The 23,335-nt window shown below is 39.4% G+C and overlaps 2 protein-coding genes across 2 annotated transcripts; both read right to left on the reverse strand.

The window, feature by feature from the left end:
• Positions 1-3,328: 3,328 nt before the first annotated feature.
• On the reverse strand, positions 3,329-16,888 carry LOC114536572. Its single transcript, XM_028557916.1, has 22 exons — positions 16,820-16,888; positions 15,575-16,441; positions 14,805-15,374; positions 14,140-14,708; positions 13,804-13,895; positions 13,524-13,637; positions 13,079-13,422; positions 12,576-12,859; positions 12,186-12,365; positions 11,747-11,872; positions 11,371-11,550; positions 10,677-10,890; positions 10,277-10,329; positions 9,482-9,799; positions 9,135-9,366; positions 8,720-9,036; positions 8,364-8,594; positions 7,502-7,760; positions 6,260-7,232; positions 5,653-5,869; positions 5,220-5,385; positions 3,329-5,097 (listed from the first exon to the last, which is right to left on the reverse strand). The coding sequence occupies exons 1-22, from the start codon at positions 16,884-16,886 to the stop codon at positions 3,329-3,331; spliced, it is 8,142 nt and encodes a 2,713-aa protein (XP_028413717.1). The 5' UTR covers positions 16,887-16,888.
• A 627-nt stretch (positions 16,889-17,515) lies between these two features.
• Positions 17,516-20,957, reverse strand: LOC114536573 (EGF-like repeat and discoidin I-like domain-containing protein 3). Its single transcript, XM_028557918.1, has 6 exons — positions 20,828-20,957; positions 20,328-20,438; positions 18,866-18,979; positions 18,693-18,792; positions 18,479-18,593; positions 17,516-17,668 (listed from the first exon to the last, which is right to left on the reverse strand). The coding sequence occupies exons 1-6, from the start codon at positions 20,955-20,957 to the stop codon at positions 17,516-17,518; spliced, it is 723 nt and encodes a 240-aa protein (XP_028413719.1).
• Positions 20,958-23,335: the final 2,378 nt, after the last annotated feature.

The raw sequence follows: 23,335 nt of genomic DNA on the forward strand, positions 1-23,335 counted from the left end.
AGGCACAGCTGCACAAGACGAATATACAAAAATGCCAACACTCGCACTTCTCTGAATCATAGACGTCTGTTTCATGCATTGTTCAAACCTCCATGAAGAAAATACTGTAATAGTAAATATCTTTAGGTTTAATTTTCTTCAGATTTTGCAGATCGAAACCGGAGAAATAGAATTACATGCCTGATGCATATTAAATCTCTCAAGACTAAGACAGACTTTGTGACCAAATATTTGAGGTTTATATGGTACAAATATCCCGTTAATGTCATGCAATAGTCTAGGTACGAAACACAATATAATAACATACCGCGTGGTCTTCTTGCTTGAGAACTGATGAAATTTAGCTTCGGCGTACTAGTTAGTCCTTGTTTCACTTCCTGGTTAATTGTCGAGGGTCGGTAGATAGGTGCAAATTTAAGGCCAAACAACATCACACTACTTCTTTGTTTTCTTTGCCCTGACCTTTTATTTTCTTTCTTTTCTTTGTTTTCTTGGTAGCACGAATGACAAATTGGCCTCAAATATTTGCATATCTTTCAACTCTGGTTGGCAACCATAATTACCATACTATCTGGACATAGATGATGTTCAGAATGGACGACTTGCGCTTTAGATTAATTTCTTACCCCGGCGATAAAAAGGACATTTTCTGAAAGAGCATATTAAAATTAGTAAAACTGCCATGTTTCGCTGGGAATTGTTGTAAATTACGGAAAATATAGCCATGCGAAGTTGACGAATTTTGTATACTTTTGTATTACGGCCGGAAGTGTGTAACTAATTTAGTTACAATCAGTGGGTTACACATTTCAGCCCGTAATACAAAAGTATATAAATTTGCCAACTTCGCATTGTTATATTTGCCGCAATTTAGAGAATTTCGCTGGCAAACTTTGCATTTGCACTAATTTAAGTACGCTCTTTCTAGCTCTCGTGATTTATTTCCTTCTTGTTACTCCTATCAAAAATTAGTCTTAAGCACAATTAAGTCGTCCATTCCTTGACAAGTGCATGCTTTGAAATTCCTTCCATGCAGATCAATAAAACTAAAAGCGTATAATAATAACCATATATTGTAATTAATTATGAAAGAAAGTTTAGCGGAAAAGTTTTGTGTCATTTGAAATGACTCTACAAGGGGACGATTACAGGGACAGCAGGGTCCCCGGTGTTCGAAATGGGGATAATAAGTTTTTTATTGTATTTAACAACAAGGTAAACAACTAAATATCTATAACTTGTCTCCCTCTGGAGGGGGTCGTGCTGGCGACATAAAAATTTCATCACTCTCGCGTGATTCGCTTTCGACCAATGAAACGCTGCAAACATCAAACTTTGACAAGTGGCATTGTAATATTCAATTTTTGCTATCCATATACGACGATATATGTTTTATAATATAGCTACGTATACTATAAATATACCATTTTATGAGCGAATATAAACATTGTATAAAAAATTTAACTAGATCGGCTTTGGATCTGAGCAAAACTGTCGGCTATTTTTTTTTTTGGTACTCACCGTATATATGAGCTGATATCTGGTGAGTATCCCCACCAATCAGATGGCAGATTAACTCATATACTGCAAAGTAGCAATATTATAATGGTAATTATAACAATTATAGTATAGTATGATCTCGAGTCGTAGCTATATGAGCTGATAGGCAACGAGGCGATTAGCGATACCGAGTTGGCTGTTGGCCATAGATATCACGGAAGCGAATTTATCATTGTTATGGCCAGAACTTGATAATGATAAAAATGTGCAAACGGCGATAAACGTTTTTTCAGTAGCAACGTTGAAGGTTTTTTTACTGCGATCGCAAAAAAATTGACGAATATTGTACTGTTACGATCATCAATATCAGCAAGCTCTCTTGAATTGAAGGAACCGTCAGTACTTGAGAAATACCAAATCCGATAACGCACTTAATTAAAATATAGCTAGCACCATCAAATGTCCACGCTATTTTTGCAGTTGTTCCAGGTAGCAAAGTCAAGTTCGTTCCATCGGACGGTGGATAGACAATTCCTAAAGTGACAATTGTTAATAAAGGCGAAAATTTTGTCGAAATACATAAACGCGTATAAATATATATATACCTAATATATCTCAAGTCCAAACCTCGACGTCTTGGATACAACAGGCAACTAAAAAACCAAACCAAGTCATCATACTGAAACATTTACCCTGCGTATATGAAAACAATAATTACAAAACAATTGTTTTTTTTAACTTTCTATACTCAGTTTGAGTTCTTATACGATATTAAGGTTCCGCAAAAGACAGAAAGACAGACAATACGCTACAAAAATCCTTTTTGGTATACACTAGTAATTTACGTCATGCATGATACCGACGGACGGTGAAATACAGTCTTGAAAAGCCGATATTTATTATATGTACTCTGTCAACATTTCACGCTAAAGTGCACAATGTTAAGGCTTTTTCCGTTTAAACAATATTTGTAGTTTAAAAGTCCGCCTTTTCGGGGAGCTGGAAATTTTACTGATATACATGCACTGCCACACGGAGAAGACCACAAGTTAAATCATTCAAGTGTTGTTAATTTATAACCATGCATTAACGAATATGCATGTTGTTAATGAAATAACCATGATATTTCTTCAATAGTCTTAATATATATAATCGTACTTACCCAGGCAAACAGAGATAGCTATAGCATGTAAATACCATGCACTGTGTCAAGGCGAATAGAAACAATTAAACAAAATATAAGGTTATAAATACATAAAAATAAAACAATATTAATTATATTTTTATTTGTTTGGTGTAGTAATTATTAGTTCAAACATCCGGTTGAAAATTGTGAAAATTACAATTAATTGTAGTGATATAAAACTAGAAGGAGTATAAAGTTTCCATGAAATAAATTTAAATAAAACTGTTACTTTATTCCCATGAATTGGCTGATTCGTTAAGCACATCTATAATGCTTGTCATTTAGTGCATGATTGGTACATGCACTAGATTTTAGATCAAACAAAAGTGACATATTCCAGCGTGACTTGGCATCTATTTCCGTTGGCGCTAACTGCATCTATTTCCAATAACGATCACATGATATCATCACGTGACACCTACTACTTCTGATCTAATAGTTGCTGCTGGTAATTCTTTTCTAAACCATTAAAAAATTATGGAAGTGAAATTTCAAAAATACATAAAAGAACAATTTCAGTCCCAAGTGGTGCGACAGTTCGGTAAAAAAATCAAATTTCTTTTCCTTGAAAAAAGTGCTTCTACTCATTCCAGATAAGGAATAAATTGACGTCGTCCAGCTTTGACCCCTCTCTAGTTTAATTCATACAATTTGACTTCGGTCGTCGGCATCTGACTGTGTTTCAGGCACGTCTTCGTTCCCTTCATCTTCTTTGTTGTGTTCTTCTTCATCGACACCAAGTGCACTTTCCATCAAACACAATACGCGAAAACATAAATCCTGTTGCTTTTCTCTTGGTACAGAATGAAATCGTTTCTCCTCGATTTCATCTTCTCCCAGACTTCGATCTATAATATCCATGAACAGCTCTAATTTCTTCACACGTCCATCCAACTTGGAGTAGATCTTCTCCTCAGGAGTTTGTTTCTTCGACTTTCGTTTTTGTTTTCGTCTCTTCTTCTTCGCAGGTGCGACTTTACCGCGCTTGAATGCCTTGTCGAAACCCTTTGAAATGCTTGTCGTCACATAATCGATAATTTCCAGTTCGTTTTGAATCTCAGCAGTTTCCTCTTGAATCTCAGCGAAGGAGTCGTTGATGATGGCAATGAACATGTTCATGAGCACCATCACGTTCAAACCAATGAATGAAAAGAAATACAGTGTTGCTACGGTGGGGTTGACCATGAAGATGGCTTCAAAGTCAAAATCTCCTAAAAGCATGCTCAACTGAGTCGACAATGTCCTTATAAACGAGCTGTACTCTTCAAGTTCAGAACCGAACATAGCGAAGGCGAGAAGGGCAAATGCGAAGAATCCAGCGATAAAAGGTAAGCAAAAACTCATAATCGGCGAGCTTATTCTCTCCAATGTTTTCCCGATGACAAGGAAGTTTTTGTTGAACCTCAACAATCGCAAGAAACGTAAGATGTAGAAGAACACAAGGACACCAAGGATGTAGGTCATCATGGCGTCTGCATTCGCAGCATATTGGAAACCAACGTAATCATTTGGATTCTCCCGTAGCTGAAGAAGATTTCTATCAACTTCGTAAAGACGTGCCAGGAATAAGACGATCAATAGGAATTCGCTGACAATCAGGATGACTTCAACCCAATTCCAGAAACCTTTAAAGTAAGACCAGCGTTGTTTGTAAACAAGTTTTCCTTCCCTGAAGAGAAAATACATCATGAAGAAGATGACCAGGACATGAGCCAGAGTTTGACCGCCACTGAGGTGAAGATAAAACCGCGCAACTTGGTATTGGGCCCTGGTGACGGCAGCTGAAGATTGTGGAAATTCCACAAAATACGAAACGATGCCAAATAGGTTTGCATTCGCGTTGTATACGGTGAACTCTACAAACACAGCACGTGTCTGGACATCAATCCAGCCGTTCGAATGCAAGTCAGCAACCACAGTGTAAGCAGTGACAGTGTCATAACCAAGGTTTGCTGCATAGCCGCTACCGCTGTACATAGTGATTGTACCCCAGTATGGAAATCCTCGAAGATCTATCATTGATTGATGTTTCCATCTTTCAAGACACGACAACACTTTACCATCTGGTAACAACGCATTGTCGTTCACGACATACTCCTTTGGTTTAGCGCTGGCCAGCAAACGCTTCTTCTTTCGTCGTTTTTTGCCGCTCAGTCCACCCATGATTGGATCCAGTCCTCTTTTACGCCGAATCTTCACGCCATCGTGTTCGACTTCGTCCACGTTGAACAAACGTTTCGTCCATTCAGACTCGGTCTTGGGCTCTGCAATAGCTCGACGTCTTCGGGACTTTCCCTCGTGCAGTGGTTTCCAGCTTACTTCAAAATTTTCATCTTCCTCATCCCCCACAGAGTACCCACTGTAGCAATGGGGGATGACATCTTTGAAGTAGCTGGAGACTGGACACGAATCTAAAATTCAAACCGACTAACCGTTAATTCCCATCGATCATTAATTCTGGAAATTTGACTGAAGTTATCGCTACTTTATACATTATTGTTCCTGGTTTGTTTATGCAGACCTTAAAACTTACCCTCTTTCACGCGAAGTAGTCTTACACGCGGGACACCCACGAGGTTATCTTCAATATTCGCGAGCCATCCTTTCTCTATTTTCTTACCATTGTACCACTCATTCGCGTAAAGTCCTGGGATGAGCGTTTCACGTGCCCACATCCATAAAGAATCTGTATCGGAGATCTGCAAAATAAACGAGTAAATATCATTCGGGCGAAATATGCGCTGACGGCCTTGGATACAAGAAGCAAGACTTGAAAAACAAGACTCTAAAGACTTGATAAATTTTACTCCCAAATTCAATATCAAAAGGTAATATGTTCACTCTATATAATAGCATGCACACATAGACTGTGGAGGTCCTGGGCCGTTGAAGACTTTGCTAGATATTTAAATGATTGCTAATAGTTAGTGATCCGAATGTTTTTCTCATATTTTGCTTATACTTACTGCAGCTAGGTCAAGTCCATAGGCATCAACCTCTTCGAAAGTCTCGTACAAAGTTTTCGTTAATAAAAACGTGTCTGGATGTCTGTGGTATTGGGCTACGGCCATCAGCAATATGAGAAATACAAAGAATGCAAACATCTCTTTCAAAGCAGCGTTCATCTTGATCTCTTTCAGGCGTTTTTCTCTCGCTTTCCGCAGCTTGGCCGCACTTGGAGGACTGCAATGAGATGAAGAAAGTTCAACCACTTTGCAAGAATTTTCTAACTAGTTTTGTTTTAAACATATTGACCTACATAGAATGATAAATATATGATAAATGATAAATGTGAACTGTTTTGAACTTCCTTAAATCACTTTGCGCACTGTTTAATCAGTCGGTGTTACGTCACACACCATGTGACGATGTAATCCATTGTACTTAGTTAAAATGTTAGCAACAATCCGCTGTATTTTGTATCATGCTACGCCAAGTACTTGACATGTATGTTTATAAACTGAATCCAAGCGATAGTAAACTCAATTATATCGAAATCTTTCGTGCTTTTCTACCTAAAATATGAAAAATCATTCTAATATGTCAAACAAAATCCACTACACGTTGAGTTACCTGTAATATTTTTTTATTTTTCCTACGGGTTTGCCAATGGCTCCCATCTTCCGTTCCAACTCCGCCAAGTTTCGTGCAGCCAATTCTTCTTCCGCCACGTCAGATTTATTGATCACCAGTCCCTCGTTACCAGTCTCCTCCTCGCTGTCATCTGCTTTCTTGATAAACAACGCAAACACGACAGCGGCAACAACGACTTTGATTGGCTGAAGAAGCAACACTGATTGGAAAAATGATGTAACCATGGCAATCACCCATTCTGTTGAAGTCTCCTTTCCCCACTGAATGCTGTAGAGCAATGTGAAAAAAATCGAAGCGGCAGACGCGAGGTAACAAATAGCGTAGACCATGTAGATAAAACAATATGGAAGTTTGCCTTTTGGTGGAGTTTGGTTTTCAATATGAACTCCTTCGACTGTATCATTCTCTTTTATTGCGCCTTCCTCTTCGGCGTGTTTCTCTATCTCGTAAACGGCTGTTTTCTTCGGTTTTTCTTTTTTCGGTCGGAGATTGCGAAAAATCTGCACGATTAGAACATTCACTGGGACAATGATGATGCTGCTCTGCAGACCAATCACAAACGGCTTTAGGTCGATAACCAACGAACCAATTTGAACAGCGAAAGGACTTGGACCCTGGCCTCCCATGTTATAGAACATGGCGCTTGTAATCATCGTGCAACACAGCAAGCAAAGAGCGCATGAGAGACGTTGGACGCGCGTGAAATTGCTTGTGGGAGGTCTGGATACAATGGAGAACCATATATGGCCGTCTGCAAGACCCTTGATAGCTTTTTTCGAGAAGACATGATTGAAGCTTGTCAATTCCTCTTCGTTGGCCACAGACAGTATTCGACAAACTTTCCCGTCCTCTGATTCAACAGCCAACCAATTTTCACAAACCATTCTCCATGTTACACCTGTTTGAAGATCTTTGATGGTCAACCGACTGAGATACCAAGATGGCGAAGAACCTATAGCGTGAAAGGTTAGATTTCATAACCCTGAGGTCTTTTCTTAATTCAAAATCGAGATTGTCGTTGGTGAATAGATGAACTATAACTTTAAGTCTTCAGGATTAAGCTTATCAGGTTAAGTCTTCAGGATTAAGCTTATCAGGTCAAGTCTTCAGGATTAAGCTTATCAGGAAAGCTTTGTACGGTAAATTGATTTGACCTGAGTACAGAATCATTTTCGAGTGGGCACTTTCCGCGCCAGCTCTAAGTGTTTTAGTGTTGTTTACCTGAGTTATCGTGCCACATTTGAATATAGCTCAAATCGCCAACACCATGAGGATACGAAACTACAAAAGAGTTGGTTTGACCTCGTTCGAAACATGGCCTTTCTCGATCGTGTAACCAAACTGGTAGTGTTTCGTTTTCGTCGCCTGTCATCGTAAACACAACCCTTGCTGTAGTACCAGCCCCCTGTCTGCTACCTGTGGCAGTAGTGATGAGGTAGTGATAGTTTCCACGGTGTTTTCGAAGGATCGTCGGACCAACCTGTTTTATATAGAAGGTTGACGCAAGACATGTATTATTAGGTAATCAACATGCAAATGAATGGAGGAGAGAGAAAAGAGGTATAAGACAGTCCAGTAATGTAAGGGGGTGAATAAAATGAAATAAAATGCAAGTGGTGAAAAAAATGAGGTTATGTAAAGAATAGTAAGATACGAGGAGGAAGGGTAGATGAGTGGTAGGGAAAAGAAAAATAAGGGAAGTGGGAGTTGAGTTAAGTTGGGAGAGAGAGAGGTAAGGTAGCTTTGGGGTGAGGTGAAGAATGGTAAGATAAGATAAGAGGAGGTAAGAAAAGATGAGATGAAGGGAAAAGAAAAAAGAGGTGAGTGGGAGGTATGTTAAGGTGAGAGATGGACAGGTAAGGTAGCATTAGGGTCAGCTAAAAGTCGAGGCAAGGTGAGATAATTGGGAGAAGGTGAGTTTAGCGGTGAGGTAAGGTATGGTAAGATATTTATGGTAACATAATGTAAAGTAAGTCGGTGTGTGAGGTGTTATGTGAGATAAGTAGAGCAAGGAAATTTACAATAAACTAGAAATGACATGAGAAGAAGAGGAATGCAAGATTAATAGCCCAAACAAACCCACCATTAGCAAGTCTTTTTTATCCGCTCGTCTTGCCCAGATCACTCCAATGATGTATAAACCAAGAATGGTCGATATCAAAGCCAGCACAGCGACATTCTCAGCAAGACTTCCGAAATTACTGAAGACCGAGTCGAAGTCAATTGGGTTTGGAGCAACAAGAAGATCACTTCCAAACGACGTCAAGTGATTACAGGAACAGAGGATTTGTCCTCTGTTCGTTCCTATTGCAACCTGTTTAAAAAAAACATCACTCAATCATCTATCAAACTACCAACTTACCTGTTAACTTTAGTAATTCATTTTACTTGTAATATTCAATGGTTGCTGGAATTTCGAATAACAATTTTCAGGCTTACCTTGCAGCCTTCACCTTTCCATGTCTCATTGACAACATCCCAGAATATACAGCTCGATTCGAACATGGTCAGGTTGTAGTTCGGAGTTTGGTTGGGATGAAAGAACTTGCCATCAAAGCCTAGATTGTCGGCCACGAGGATCTTAAGCTTTCCAGGAGGGTCAGTTGGCTTCGGTGGGGCAGGGGGGATAATGACACACGAACGACGAACACGTCTGGCGCCAACTTCACAGGAAACTGAACGCCGATTTCGAGAGCTAAAGGACGACTCCGGATTAGGGTAAGTTTCATTCTTGAATTGTTCAGTGTGTTGTACAGCTGAGTAAAACAAAATATCGATGATTTAGATAACACGAGAAAATCCATCATGAGCTATCTGAAGGTTTTCAAAGATGCTAGTACTTGCATTTACTTACCAAAACAATACTCCCCAGTACCGTTGAAATCAAAATTCGATACGAACACTGTGTAAGGATCTTTTGCACATTTGCTTGGGTCAATATGAACAGGTTCAGCGTTTCCCGACTGTGATTGAGATGTAAACACGCTGTCGTTACCAACTTTACAAGTACTGAAGTCTGGCAGTTTGTAAACGAACTCGTAATCTCCTGCTTTGATGTCGGGTTTTCCACCTTTCTTCAGGAATACCTAACATGAAGTAAACAGAGAAAGACGATACTGAGGAAGTTGGTTCACATAATCCAAAAATTATTTATTGAACGCTGGATAATAGCAAACACGGTAACCACTGAATCATGCTTACATTATAAGTTATTCCAACGTCTTCAGGTTTCATTTCGAAATTCATAGCGGTGTAGTTACTCCGTCGTGTAAAGCAATGGAACTTCAAATAGTCTCTTGTTTTGCTCGTTTCATTCATTTCAAGAGGTTTTAGGTAGAACGAATTGTTTGCATCCATAATCAATGATGGATCTCGGGTGATTGTGACGGTAATATCTTCCGTAAGGTTGGAAGATGAGATGTTGAGGCTCTTTGCTTCAACTACAATATCAATCACGTTGGACGTGACGTTTTGACTCGAGCTGTCCCAAGTGAAAGGATTCTTGTCGAATAAAGCAACCTGTTAAAAAACAGAATATGCTTCGATCACAAACTGTCCTTCAAGTAATATGGGCCAAACCTCAGAGAATTATAGAAAAAGGCTGTAGTTAAATGTGATTTAAACGGTATCCTTTAGTAAGACTGATCGACTGTTCAGTACTGTTGAATAAGTCTTTGCTTCAATGGAGCAAACTTTCATTGTTTACAAAAGGCAACTATCTGAGGCAGAGCTACTAGAAAGACTAGTATATATAAACATGATGTGAAGGCTGTAAGTGTAGATGTAACTACACTTTTTGATGTAGATATATATGTTTCTGGTCAACAACGTGCTAAATCTCACAGACATAGCGATCAAGTCATAGTGAAAAGTAACTTTTCTATTTATAAACGCTAAGATCATGCAAATCGCCGAATTAACTCGGCAAGGTGAACTTCTAGGAAGGCTACTGCTGTCGAGACTTCACTAAAAATACTGCGTGATTACTTTGCTTACCTTGGTGTCAATGGGCTGCATTTGAAGAAAAGAGTTGTTGGGATTTGAAAGAACTTGAAGTGAAAGAAATATGAATCAGAGAGGATGAAAGAAACGAATGTATATAAACAAAGGGAGAATTTCGTTTTGAACTGTTCACCAAATTTGTTTACATTTTGCAGAATGGCTTAATTTTTCATACTTTATGTAAAATGGTAAACAATGTACCCTTTTAATAGTCAATATGCATTTTGATTGGGATAATGAAAATGTAAACAAGTTTGCTGATTGATCTAAAACTAAATTCGTCCTTGTTCTGTACAAACTGAACCAATTAGAGTAATTGCTCCGCACAATAAAATTAATTAGAACTATGCACCTCTCGCAAATATAAAGAACTATAAAAAAGAAAGCTACTTACCATCGCCTAAGCCAAAGGCAGAGCCCGACGGAGGTTTGAAGCGAGCTCCTTTTAGTTCGCTTTCTTTCTCTCCGAAAGTGTAAGCAGCTACTTTCTCCACGTTTATTGAAAGCGTTTTTGTTTCGATGTTGCTCGGACCTTCGTTTGATACCAAATAATCCAGCAAGACACTTTGAAGTTTCTCGACCGAATCGAAAGTACGCTGAACATTTCCCTACAGGAAGATGAACTAGAATTGAAACACATGAATGCAGCCTCGACCATGTATGTAGTGAAAACCATCACAACATGCCGACTGCATGTAATGAATCGCGATAGAAAAGCAGAGATGAAATAAACCAGAAATATAGCTTTCAGGGCAAGCACTGTGACGCTAAGAATTAGGCATTCAACTCCAGATCAATACCAAACCTGCCTGCTGCTGGCAAGAATTTGCACTCGCGTATTGTTTTTTTTTCTGCCTATTCATTCGTTTGAAAACGTTTTGGGGAGTAACGCTAACATTTTCAGCAAAAACTGAAACACCTAACAAAGATATATGCTGTCAAAAAATTTGTTTCCAGATTTGCAAAAAATATTTGGTTAAGCTAATCGGTTTTTGAACAGACAGCAATTGGTGGGTACACAACCACCAGGCAATAACATACATTTCAAAGTGAGAATCAATTTCCTACATTTTCCACGAGTTTCTTACCGCGGTGACTGTATCGTTTTTGGAAAGCGATCCGGAATCCTTTGATCCACCACTATTCAAAGAACCGAGTGTTCCAAGAACGTTCGTCACTCCAGATTTGACGTTTTTAAATCCCGAATCGTTCTGCGTTAAATTCTTCAGTTTATTCGTCAGAACTTCAGCCACCGACAACGCCGCATCCTATAAATATAATTTGAATAGTTTATTAGATAAAGACCTTATTTTTATTTGAACACAACTGAATTGTAAAAATTAACGATGCCTGAATGAATGGAACAGCAATCTTTTAAATTGATTGGGAAAAGAGCCAGATGAAATCTTGGGTAAAAAATTCTAGATCCCAGTCAACACGAATTTTGCATGATTCAAAGGTTACCTGTGCCTTTTCGGTTAACTGGTCAGCTTCTCCAACAAGTGAGAGAACAGAACCGCTGATTTGTAAGGTTGCGGACATATCTTTTGGCTTCATTTTAGTTATCAACGTCAGCATTTCTTCTCGTACCTGTTTAAAGAACAAATATACACGTTTACGACAAAAAATTAATGTATGCGAACTACTTGCTGCTAGAGAATTGTTTCACTGCTCTGAGGTGAAGCGCAAGACCTCCTGCTATATATAAGATTTCTTGTTTTGGGAGTTTCTGCTTTATTCTAAAGTTGGGTCATTGCACTGGAGACTACTTGCATTTACCAAGAAAGGCTCATGAAATCTCTTTTCGCAGTTAGCTAGACATGTAGGCACGTTTTGTCCCAGATTTTGATGGCATACTGTGCACGTAGCTCGCAATGTTTTCGGATAAGGGCTAAAACTCTACCTGTCCAGGTGTTTTCTGTTCTTCTGACGATTTGCCAGCGCTTGATCCGAGAGCATTCAAAGTGGAGCTTAACTCCGAAGCCAGACCTATGGCTGCTGTAGTATCTCCATTTTTTACATGTTGGTGAAATATATCGGTTATTTCAGTCAAATTCAGTTCTCCTGTTGGAGCAGGACTGACCTGCAATGCAAATGGCAAAGAAGAAAAGGATTAGCCCCGCTGAATTAATGCGTGGTGATTAGGATTTAGGAATATAATGAGTTACTTTTGAAAAATACTTCTTCCAGGTCTATCTAGTTATGGATATATAGATAATGAATCCAGGTTTATTCAGATATGGATATACAGATTAAGCTAGACTCATTAAAATATGTCAACGTCTTGACGTACTTGTATTGGAAAGTGCTCGATTGAACTTGATCCGAACGCATCTGCAATTTCCATGGAGACAGCTAAGGTGTAATTGTTACTTTCCTCTCCACTTGGCAGCCAATCAGTGTGGCTGATGCTCACACCAGATGCAATTGTACGATAATAGAACAGTGTCTTGCTCTGGTTGCTTCCGTAGAAGAACTTGTAGGTCAGCGGTGATTCAGAGTCGGACCATCCCTCACAAGAGAAAGTGAAATTTGTCGAAAGGGAGATACCGGACGAAGGAGTAACGGAGCACGTGCCTGAAATGGACAAAAATAAAGTATGTCTGAGCTTTGCCTGGTAATAATAACAAAAAATGATATTAGAAAATTGTTTAGGTCCTGGTGTTACGTGCTGATAAAATTGATCTTTAAAGTATGATTAATGCTTCAGACATGGAAAATGCTGCCCAAAAGGTCTTGGAAATCAGGGCAAACTGGTCCAACGATGTGAAAAAGTCTCGTATCATAGTCACTTACCACCAGAGGGCGGTGAATTCACACGAAGAGTAGTTCTCTGTTCCCCAATCACTCCAGTTGGACGCGACGCCCGAAATGCCAGCGTATATTTTTTGCCGCTTTGCAGCGCGTTAGGTTTAATCGCCAGAGCCAGCTCGTTGATTGGATTATATACCAAATTTTGAAAGTCCTTGGGTGGGATTTCATGCAACGCTGACAAATTCAGCGGTTCAGGCTCGTCAATGTCACCGTACAGATATAAAGCCCAACTAAACACCAATTCTCCTGTACAAAATGCTGAACAGTCTGAGTGCAGGATGGTCTTCTCGTCAGGAATGATTTTTGATTTACAGTTTTTGGAGCAGCTAGAATGGAAAACGTAGGAATGGGAAAATGGCCACCAAACATCGAAACATGGACACTTTTGTCAACTCAGCTCGTTGAGCGACTTAATACTTGATGTTACCTCGTCTGCAGCTTTGGGGGGAAACCACTTGAGACGTGAAAGAAGATTGTTGTCATCGCCTGACGGAGACCAAACTCTGGATGAGTCTTCGATACAACGAGCAGAATTTCGTATCTATAATAAAAATGCTGTTTACTCTATTGTTTGACGAAGTGACAGCGGTGTTTTGACAATACTGCGTGTGCACGCTCTCGGCTATGCAGTGTATTACTAATCTTCCTTCGCGACACTAGCATTCAGGTGGAAATTGCATGGAAATTCTATTCAGATAGTTGCTTACGTTTTCATTTCCATCATGTTATTCGTGTCCAGCAAAAGTGTAGAATTTGAAGTATCTATTCTACCACGACCTGATCCAAAACAGCCACGAGACTAGAAAACAACAGTAAATCAGTTGAAGGATTGTTTCTGAAAAATTTCGTAGGAACCATTGTGTGGAAGGATTTTCCATTTTTTCCAAATAAAGTTAACGAATAAACTCTATTCGGCTAAGCTAATCATGGTTTAGAAATGTAGAGTAACCTAAGTTAATCGAGAACATAAACATAGAAGAAAGGCGGCCATCTTTAAGCGAGAATATTTTACTGTAATGGAAACAGTATTGCCATTACCCTACCGCATTGATAGGCAGAAGTACATCGTCAGCCTCGGAGACAAGTGGTTCTCGAGTCAGATTGCTTGGAACGAACTCTTTATCGTCGACATCCCTGCAATACCAAACGAAGCTCATGCCGTCTGTACCAGCAAAATCCGGATCTGAAGATGCAGAGGAATCTAGGGATCCCTGGAAGCCAAAAGGTGCGGTATAGAAGGATCCTTCCACCACAGCAGCTTTAAGCCAGGGAGTTTGAACCACTTGGATGTAAAATTTGTCAATTCCAAAAACATCTGGCAAACCATTCATCTCGACCCGGACACTGATCTCATAGAAACCGTAGGGTAAATCATTTCCGGGCAGTAAAAGATCCCGGGTGGAAATACCGGAGTGATAAAGGGACTTCGCTAAACTGGATACAGGAACTGTTCTCATTTCGCGAGGGTCGTCGTCAAATTTAAACACACTCCATGTTGCCCTTGTTCGTTCTGTGTTCTCACAATCAATGTCGTTCTGGGTGGACAAAGAAATGACGACTGAGCGGTATACTTGAGCCGCATTTAAGACGTTGGATGTATTTGGAGCTAAACCTAAACATCAGATGGATGCAGGAAAATATCAAAAATGTATTAAGTTGAGGTAATGCATTCTAAATCTCGGTTTAAATGGCACTAAACATAAAATACCTGTTATTGTGACGTTTGGATTATGGCAAACGTAGGCCATGACAACGACGATCATGTCTTTTGTTACCATGGAAACCTCATTTGACGCGTTCATCCTGACGTCATAAGAGCCAATGTTAAGATAGACATGCTGGACGACGATCTCCTGTGTACCTGAAGCCTTCGGGAAAAACTTGAAACGAGGTACAGTCAAGATATTCGGGTTAATCGCAGTAACATCAAACTTTGTGGTACACGAGGCATCACCAAACACCAGGAGAGAACTATTGTCTCCTAAATCAACCCACATACAAGTCTGGGTGCCGAACTTTTCCAGCGAAATTGTAAACGTGATGGTTTGGTTTTCTTTCACAGGACCGTCGCTCGTTAGACTTTTCAGAATAAAACTTTCCTTAAGTTCAATGCTACCGTGTGCTAATGTTGAATTGATGCTGTTCTCTAGTTTCAGGGTAATTTGGCAGTTCTGACTCGTCTTGCTTGGAAAGATCTTGTCGAAAAAGGACTGAGACTCAGAGATCGTACCATCAGCATCGCAATTGAACACCCAAGACACAGTCGTAACTGGACCTCCTATTGGTAAATGAAATGATCGAATTTTCAAAAGATAACGATACGTTGGACAATCAATACGTCACAAATTCAGATCATTTGATTTGGTCGGGACGGTTTCACTCAGGGCGGGAGACAAGACAGGTTGAATAGAGAAACAATGTTTACAGTACACAAGATTTTCACATCACACAAGGTTTTCATATCTTTTGATATCTTACCTGCATACGAGCAATTGAACTTCACGGGATGTTCAGCTGGAAATACATTTCGCTGACTCCCACGACCCTCGATGTTTACCCCAAAGTCTGAGTAGCTTGTTAACATTGTGAAAGACACTTGGGTGATAACTTTTAAAACTTCGACTTCGATATATGTGGGAGAACTGGACGCTAAATTTGAAGCTATGGCACTAATATTCACCACGCCATCTGGGTCAAAGAGGCCTGGATCGGATATCAGACAATCGCATTGGCCGCCAGTGTTGGTAAGTGGCCCTGCATTGCAGCATGGGATACCGTTGTATGATACAGCAATTGTGACACTCGTACCAGCGGTCATGTCCCACACGACAGTGAAACTTTGCCCAAATTTCTGAGCTGATATAGGTTTAAGTACGAAGCCTGCAATTGAAGCATAGCCTGGCGTGGTCGATACTGGATTTGCAGTCGTTCCAAGTGGAGGATTTGCAGTCGTTCCAAGTGGAGGATTTGCAGTCGTTCCAAGTGGAGGATTTGCAGTCGTTCCAAGTGGAAGATTTGCAGTCGTTCCAAGTGGAGGATTTGCAGTCGTTCCAAGTGGAGGATTTGCAGTCGTTCCAAGTGGAAGATTTGCAGTCGTTCCAAGTGGAGGATTTGCAGTCGTTCCAAGTGGAAGATTTGCAGTCGTTCCAAGTGGAAGATTTGCAGTCGTTCCAAGTGGAGGATTTGCAGTCGTTCCAAGTGGAAGATTTGCAGTCGTTCCAAGTGGAAGATTTGCAGTCGTTCCAAGTGGAGGATTTGCAGTCGTTCCAAGTGGAAGATTTGCAGTCGTTCCAAGTGGAGGATTTGCATCAGTGGCTAAAGGGACTGTAGGAGGTGGGCTATAAGCTGTAAAAAGACAAGTTATTAATGCTCACCCGAAGTTGGCAGTGTTTTTACCCAACCAAATAATTTAACAATTTATACAAAATAACGCCACTGTTCTTAGTAGCAAATCGCTTGAACTTTGTTGCATCATGCTGTGAAGCTTAGGAAACAATTTAGCGGAATGATTTTGGGAAAATACCCTTATTTCTTTAATTCTTATTATTTCGTGTAGTTTACAATTTTGATTTCTAGTAAATAGTGCAGAGCAGAGGTCATTACAATTGTTTTATTCTGTCTCAAACCTCTAAGGTTTGAAACATACGTTTAAGTGCAAGTCTTGCACATCAGGTACGTTTGTGTACGAGATTCTTTTTTCAGTACAACAAAAGTGGAACTTACTTTCACATAAATCCCCAACATAGTTAGATGGACAGAAGCAGGCAGCATCGCCAGTATTTGAATACATTCCGCAGGCACCGCCGTTCTGACATTCAGGGTGGTCAATGCATGCTAAAAAATTAAAATAACTAGAAATAAATGCATGTTCATGCCAACATCCCGACTTCCTTCTCCAAAACTATGCTCTATAATAGACCTTTCTTATAATGACGTCAAACGCAGAAAGTCTAATGTTACACGAAATTTGATTGGCTCCACAAAACTATCAAGCCAATCAAACTTCGTGTAACATCAGACTTTTCGCGTTTGACGTCATTATGAAAAAGGACCTTTCTTATAACGGCGCTCTTTTTCACTCATCGCAAAATCAATTCGCAAGCTTGCTACGAGTGTTTGCTTCGAAATAAAATAAACTGCAAGCAATGTGATTGGACAAAATTACTCGCAGCAAGCTTGCGGGTTGTTTTTTTGGGATTAGCGAGTGGGAACCTTTAAATCCACCAGTTTTTGAGCTGGTTAAATATGAAAACGCCAAAGGGTGTACGAAAGTTCGTGCCAATAAATTTAGTGTAGTGTAAACGGGGCTTTCATAATTGCAGTTTCATTGCTTTTCAAGCACTTTTACAATGATTGAAAAAACCACTATCCGGTGGATAGCGTTAACCAGCCTTCAAAAACCGACCCCTTATAAAAAGACTACTTACGGCTTTTACAGGAATAAAGTTCCATTCTCAGTCCAGCTCCTCCATTTCCTGATGTCTTTGGGTGAACTTTTACGAATATTGCGGAGAAACGAAAAGAAAAATCGTTTTCTACAACAGTATTTCCATCCGTATTCCCTGTAAATATCTAAAAAAAGATGCATTTCAAGACAATTATTAGCTACCCCACCGTTGCTTAATTGGATGAAATCTGGGCTTAAACTAATCACTTATGGACAGACTTTATGTTGAAAAATTCCAAAGCCCACTACACGGGATCTGAGCAAATTCTTCGGCCTGATTCACACTATAGCTCCTAAGAATCGGGGACCCATTGTATTATTTCCCGATAGACAAAGGATCTTGCGCACCAGCGACCTCAGACAAAGGGAATCCCAGATTCTTATAGGACAAGTGTGAACTAGCCCTAAAAACCTATTTCTAACATGCTGATGGAGAAAAAAATAGTGCAAAAATACAGAGACTTTAAGGTTGGCGCCTTTAAGGCAAACGCCAAATCCCTCTCCAAATTTGTGTTATACCATAAAACTCGTAATATTAATTAAGCGGTGATGCAAGAAAGCAAACACGACATGCAGTTGTTTGTGTTCCACGTTTCGCGAATAAAATGCAATGCTTCGACAGCTGCATGTGAGTTTACGCACGCAGTCGTTTAAGCATTAAAGTTCCTACGGCGAACGTGCAAAACGTACTGCAAAGCCAAAAATACTGTTCTGCTAAATAGCTACATCAGCATTGGCCTATACATTGCTTACTGACATCATTCTTGAATATCACCAGTTTTATGGTAAACGTTTATATGGACGCTTTTAGAATGAATTACATTCAAGTTGGGTGTTCTATAAATAGATGTTCTAGGAATGGCAATGTGTGAATCCCGGAAATATGTTGTTTACTCTGAATAAACAACTAAAACAAGGTATTTCTAGTTACTCACCTTTGCTGTCCCGTTTTCTGTGTAATTAACGAAGTTGTTTCCATCCAATGAATACGAGATTGAGTATGTTTTGACGAAGGTGTCTTCCGAATTCGGCTTGCCTTGAGTAGCAATACTAGTAAGAGTAACCTCGCTGCCTAAATCCACCATTATCCATGGTTCTAAATCATTAATATCAGGCCACCAACATTTTTTGCCGTCCAAGCGAGCATACCTCGGGCCAAATGTGTCACGTTGTGAACTGGATGCAGTGATTTTGGCATCTAGTATTTTAGACTCGTCTGCGATACCAACCGCGTCGAATACACTACAATCTAAAGTTGGTGAATATAAATGTTATGGTGTTAGGAACGTTTCCCTTATGACCATAGGTTTGTTCGTACTTACGTTTATCACAGTTTGGACCACTATAATATTCCGTACATCGACAGATATAGCTATCGTCTGTTTCGAAACAAGTTCCTCCATAGTTACAAGGTGATGTTGCACATAACTGTTCGACTATAATTGCACAAATGAATAAAACAACATTGAGAAAGGATGATTAAATATTGAATACCAAAGTTTGTTCTTAAAGTCAGCTTACACTTTTAACTTTCAGTGCGATTATTCTTTTGGTAGATGTGAACGATTGAGTAGTTACGAATGCTTTTGAACATCCGTGACTTATTCACTCGTTTACATCTATCAAAAGAAGAAAAATCGCACATAAAACTGCAGCAAAAATCGCAAGTGTAAACGGGCCTTTATGATAAATATAGTGCAATCAAGTAACATAACATGTGGTATGTTATGATACGACATGATACTGTGGAATGTTTGTGTACAAAAGGAGGGGTGGTAGGGTATATATAGTGTCTTTGTAAGATCAGTATAGGAGGGTATGAAGCGGAGTATAGTATTGTATTTCAGGATATTGTGTGCGATGTTTTAATTGTGAGATAAAGTGACGGGATGAAAAATGTTTGCACTGATGAGGAAAATGAAGTTGTGCGTGGTGCTGTGTAAGTATGAAACATGGACATACTGTGGCAGGGACCGCGGAGCGTTTTTCGTATTGCTGGGGCTCGGAGCCGCGCGCCTGCTAGGAGAGTCCGGGAAAATTTTGAAATATGGTCTCTGAAATCGCCGCAAATGCCTCTCAATTTAAGGATTAATGGAAAATAATAGATAGTATGTAAAGTTTCCAGCATGTTTGGCGCTCATAACAAAAATTAAACAATATAACCATGCTTTGGTTATGATGTCAAATTTTTTAAAATGGATAACCACGCTGTTTTAATGGCCAAATGCTTGTCCTATGTAAAGTTTCCAGCATGTTTGGTGCTCATATACAAACATTAAACAATATAGCCATGCTTTGGTTATGATGCCAAATATTTTGATATGGATAACCACGCTTTTTTAATGGTCAAATGCTTGTCCAATGTAAAGTATCCAGCATGTTTGGCGCTCATATACAAACATTAAACAATATAACCATGCTTTGGTTATGATGTCAAATTTTTTGAAATGGATAACCACGCTGTTTTAATGGTCAAATGCTTGTCCTATGTAAAGTTTCCAGCATTTTGCCGCTTGTATTGCTTGTAAATTTGAGCGAACTGAAAAATATTCGAAATTAAAGACTAATTACGGAAAATTATTGGTGGGGCTAAAGCCCAGCAAACCACCCTGCTCCGCGGTCCCTGTGTGATATGCTGCGCTTGTAGCCGTTTTGAACTGTCACGGTGTATTGCATGTGTTAGACAATATGCACGTTAGAATAACGTCTTGAAATGAAGGATGTATCAAACTGAATCAACAACTATACAATTAACTGTTAGATTGAGTATTTGTAAACACTTACCTTCGCAGTGCGGTCCAGTATAACCGGCAGCACAGATGCACTCGTAACTAGCGGGTAATATTTCATTACATATTCCACCATTTAGACAAGGGTTTCGTAGACAGTAATGAACTACAAAGAAAGATAGTTGGTGAGATCCTTTCTAGAACCGAGTTAATAGCAAAGATCATCCACTTGATAATCCAGTCACTTTCCACTATCACCCTTTGCCGTGATCGTCAAGGTGTCATGCCTATGGTTTTCAATTTTTTGCAGAAGGGACGAGATAGAGAGAATCGAGGCAGGAAAACCCGTCGCGAAATATTTCCTGAAAAAACCTATTGAATAAATATATTCAACTTAAAGCTACTTTCCACTCAGGAACATTCTCCTTTGGATCGGACAGGACAGGGAAGTTTCCTTTGTATAAACGCTGCCTAGAACTCGCCGACAAAGGAAATTTCCCTGTCCGTTCCGATCCAAAGGAGATTTTTCCTGAATGGAAACTAGCCTTTACATACCTCCGTTGCAACCATAGAACTCCAACCTCACCACTGCCTCGATGTTAAATTCCAGTGGTAAAAATCTCACATAGCGTGCCATGATCATAGGATCAATATTCCTGCGAGAAACATTATCGAAAAGCTCCATTTCTCCAATAGTGAAAGTCTATTTAAAGAAAGTCATGAAAGTAAGTGTTTCATATGAATGCCATCGGTTGTTATAGAGTGCTGGCATTTCGTTTTCATATTCGATTTCCTCAACTGATCAAGGTGATCTTCTTCGCACAGTGAAGGAAAAGCTATGAGAAGATTGAGGCGCCTTTCACCGTTTCACTCAAATGAAGTGTGCATGTGCATAGTTCCACTCGAAATTAAGACCCTTTCACTCAATGAGTTTAAGAATTGAGTGAGCTTTTAGGATACAGGCTTTACGCTCAGGATCATTATTATAATGGATCGTGCAGGTCCTCAAAGGATTAAACATGATAGCGTAGTGCATTTTTACCTTAATTCCATCGGACACTAGATGATCCTGAAACGTTACGCCATCTTGGCTATAAGCAAGTTTAGATTTTGTAACTTTCGCTTCGAATGCTCCTTCCTTGCCTTGCATTAGGAAATATATCAGCGTTGTATTCATCTGTTGAAGTAAAAGCAAGTTAAATGTAGGAGGAATTTCGTTTTAGACCAATCGGCTAGTTTTTTGCAATTTCACTAATCAAAACTTTAAGAGACAGCAGCCTTTAAGAGAAATCCAGCAAAGTACTTGCCGTGAAATCAATTTGTAGCCAGGAATTTTCGAAAGTACTTGGACTCCAACCGCCATTTGTCACGTCAGCAATTGGTTTCTGGTTAAGTCTTGCAAACTTTGCCTTATAGAGACCGTCGGAAGTCTCCGAAGAGCTTGTGATTTGAGCGTCCAGTATATCGCCGCTCTCTATACCAAGAGGTATTGAATTCTTGCAAGCTGTGAGGCAACCGCATAAATTTGTTTTAATTACCTCCATATTGTTAATAAAATGGTGCTTTCAGGAACATTATGTCTTCCGTCGCGGGATGAAAATAATTTAGTATGGTTGATAAATTGTACGATAAATTAATACAAACAAACAAACAAACAAACAAACAAACAAGCAAACGAACAAGCAAGCAAGCACACAAACAAACAAACAAACAAACAAACAAACAAACAAACAAACAACAAACAAACGAACGAACAAACCAACGAACAAGCAAACGAACAAGCAAACAAACAAACAAACAAACAAACGAACGAACGAACGAACGAACAAGCAAACAAACAAACAAACAAACAAACAAACGAAGGAACGAACGAACGAACAAGCAAACAAACAAACAAACAAACAAACAAACAAACGAACGAACGAACGAACGAACGAACAAGTAAACAAACAAACAGATACCTACGGTGTCAAATCAATTACGATTTCACAGAACAACATTTTCTGTCACTAGTCAATGTTCTTATTTCCGAATCAACACTTTTTTACGATACGCCAATTTATATCAAACATGCATGCCCCGTATGCTGTTCGGTAGATGTCGTTGTTTATGGTTCAAACCGACTTTACTTTAAGCGAACGGGTATGTAGAATCAACAATAGGCTGCAAGATGAAGTACTTACATTCACATGTAGGGCCGAGAGTTGATGCAGGACACGTGCAAGACGTTGAACTGACGCATTTTCCGGTATTCTGGCATGGGTTAGTCGGAAGACAGACTGTAAAAGAAATAGTAATCCTTATATAGAGTAATTTAAGAGATTACATGAAGGGCAATCGTCAGAAAGGACGAAAACATTACCAGATCTCGGGAGATGGTCCTTCTATAATCCTACCTTCAGAGCAGACGAAGAACTCCACTCGTAGCGCTATGAACATTCCCCATGTTTTCGGATTAATGCGGACGTATCTCGCTTCTATTTCCGGAGAGAAAGTTTGTCGTATGATCGTCGAAATTTGAAGAATACTGTTACCAGTGAAGACCTACATGTAATTAACAAGTAATTAGCAGAATCAAACATTGAAATGCCAAATCAAACAGCTAAGTGTAAAATTAAAATGTGGAACATAAAACGGCACTTTGGATTTGAAGTTAATGAGTTCACGGCAACCAGGTATATAACCCATCGTAATTATCGATTCTCTGGTTTTGATTTGATTCATAATCTTTTACAAGCACACAATTTGATGAAATACATAATAAACGAAACACATGCACTAGCTCCGAAAAACATCATCTTGCGAACCAAAAAGTTGAGTTATTAATGACGCAAAATTTGGGTGATATTTCGACTTTAGTCCAAAGTTCTTGTTAAGCCAACTACAAAAACTGATTGTTTTAAAATGACTGACTTAGGAATGAAGTCGCGAAATATAACCAGAATTATTTCGTCTTGTGTACGTGTTTTACTCACCCCATCTGTTTCGTTTTTTATATATATACCTCATGGATTTCAAATTCAATGTAAATAGTGGAAAAGAGGAATGATCAAAATGATATGA

This window comes from Dendronephthya gigantea, unplaced genomic scaffold, assembly GCF_004324835.1.
Source record: "Dendronephthya gigantea isolate DGI-Jeju-01 unplaced genomic scaffold, DenGig_1.0 000140F, whole genome shotgun sequence".
In the NCBI taxonomy this organism is placed as follows: Eukaryota; Metazoa; Cnidaria; class Anthozoa; order Malacalcyonacea; family Nephtheidae; genus Dendronephthya; species Dendronephthya gigantea.